Source organism: Populus euphratica, unplaced genomic scaffold (genome assembly GCF_000495115.2).
Source record: "Populus euphratica unplaced genomic scaffold, PopEup_1.0 scaffold160.1, whole genome shotgun sequence".
Classification (NCBI taxonomy): Eukaryota; Viridiplantae; Streptophyta; class Magnoliopsida; order Malpighiales; family Salicaceae; genus Populus; species Populus euphratica.
In genome coordinates this window covers 414107-416000 of record NW_011500045.1, presented here as the reverse complement: position 1 = coordinate 416000, position 1894 = coordinate 414107, and the positions used below count along the sequence as shown (strand labels likewise).

The 1894-nt window shown below is 36.9% G+C and overlaps 1 protein-coding gene across 1 annotated transcript; it reads right to left on the bottom strand.

The window, feature by feature from the left end:
• Nucleotides 1-205: 205 nt before the first annotated feature.
• On the bottom strand, nucleotides 206-1894 carry LOC105107438 (uncharacterized ATP-dependent helicase C17A2.12-like). The gene is made up of 4 exons (XM_011001362.1): nucleotides 1777-1894; nucleotides 780-1035; nucleotides 382-627; nucleotides 206-295 (listed from the first exon to the last, which is right to left on the bottom strand). Exons 1-4 carry the CDS (start codon nucleotides 1830-1832, stop codon nucleotides 206-208), a joined length of 648 nt encoding a protein of 215 aa, XP_010999664.1. The 5' UTR covers nucleotides 1833-1894.

The following is a 1894-nucleotide window of genomic DNA, read 5'->3' as shown; positions in this document are numbered from 1 at the left end:
CATTGGACATGAAAGGAAAGGGAGACTATAAGGAGAAGAGGACCTAGCTTTTCTTAGCTTTGTCCTGTTATTTTTGTTCAACCTACGCAGCGAGTATACATAATGGCTAAATGAGCTAATCTACGACGAATTCCTCGTTAAATTACTCTCTGTAACTGACAGAGGGCTAAAAAATGGCATTTTTCATATGTACAGAAAAAAAAAATCATAGACGACCATGCAACCACTGGTTAGATCGACAATCTATGACGGGCTGGGGAGATGCTCTCACCTTTGGAGATGAACCAACAGCTACCTGTTGGAAGTGACATAGCCAGAAGATTGCTTCACTGCAATTCCATTCCGAGGTTCGGTGTTCAAAGAAAAGAATGATTATCACACTGAAATTCCTGCTGTATTTTCCTTCAGTCTCCTCTCAGCTGCAAGAGCAGCAGCCACAGACGGGGGCAGATATCTTGGCTTTCCATCGCTTTCTGGTACAGTGGACGGCACTGTTGCAAATAGGGACTCAACATCCTTAAGGGTTAACACAGGCTGATCCTGATTCTTCGTGTTCCCACTTATGAATGAACTGGTGCTTCTACTTCTGTTCAGTTTATATATGCTCTCTTCCACGGTGTCTTTAACCTGATAAGATCATAGAAGGAAATTCTAACAGATGCATGTTATGTATCTCAAATGCATGTCTACTATATGCAATGTTCAAAAGAGAAAAGACACAAGTGTATAGCATCCAAAATTAGTTTAACAAAAAAAAAAAAAAAGGAAAGGGAGCATACGATCAATCGATGGACTAATGTCCTCTTTTCCTGCCCAATTCGGTGCACCCGGCTGACTGCTTGAGCCTCAGCTGCTGGATTGAGCAGTGGCTCCACTAGAACAACATGCTGTGCTTCTAAGAGATTAAGTCCATTGGCTCCATGTTGGATTAAGAGCAGCAACACTTGAACAGATTTTGTTTCTTGTTGTTGTCTATGAGTTCTTTTGGGACTGCTATTCTGCGCTCTGAATTCATTGATGGCAACATGTGATTTCCTGCATTTATGAAGTCACAACCAAAAGACTTGATAAAAAATAAGTTGAAGTCTACAAATAACTCGATCAACATTAAAATACCTGAAACGCACTTCTAACTGTATTTTTGGCACTGGGAAACAAATGTTAGAATTATGAGATTATGCCTTGAGTAAGATAGAGGTAAGTGCAGTTATGTTATTTGAATTTTATATTATTGTTTTGATTCTTCAGGATTTGCAGCAGTTTGTTATTTTAAATTCCAATAATATCTCAAGTTTGTTGAGAGTTTCAATCCATTCCAAGTTCTATGTAACCCTATATATTTAGGCATTTGAAATTAATGAAATTTATTGATCTTTCTACTCAACTCTGCCATCTTGAATCTGTTTCTCCTATACTTAAACTTTAGTTTCCAGAACTAAATATTTTTAACAACAAAGAGGTATGCATACATTCAAACTTTTAAACTTCACACAATACCAATTTTTACAGAAAACCAAGTGTTGATCTACTATAATTGAATCTCTCTCTTCCCTCCCCAAAGTTAAATTACAAGATTTCAATATTTGCACAAATTAAGCAAGGCATTTATTTTTCATCCCCAATCTCCTTTTATTTTGGTAGTGATATCTTGTGCACTTTGCTTGTATAAGAATGCTGAAAACAGAAGGAACCACTTTTCTTGGATGATGTGGCTTCTTGATAATTTTGTTTGAGTTACCAAATTAAGAGGAATTTAACAACAATCTTTTGGCAAACCTGAAAAGCAAAATGAAAATTCTCCTGGATGGCATAGCCCTTTCCTTTTGGCCCATCAAGTTCCATGAAGATCAGTTGAACTACAAAAAATAACATAAATAAGATGATCAAGAGATCT

Coding starts and splice junctions, on each gene's coding strand:
- LOC105107438 (XM_011001362.1), bottom strand. CDS start 1,832: ATGGGCCAAAAGGAAAGGGCTATGCCATCCAGGAGAATTTTCATTTTG. Junction 1,036..1,776: donor ATTTTCATTTTGCTTTTCAG/GTTTGCCAAAAG, acceptor TCATAAATGCAG/GAAATCACATGTTGCCATCA. Junction 628..779: donor CATTAGTCCATCGATTGATC/GTATGCTCCCTT, acceptor TGATCTTATCAG/GTTAAAGACACCGTGGAAGA.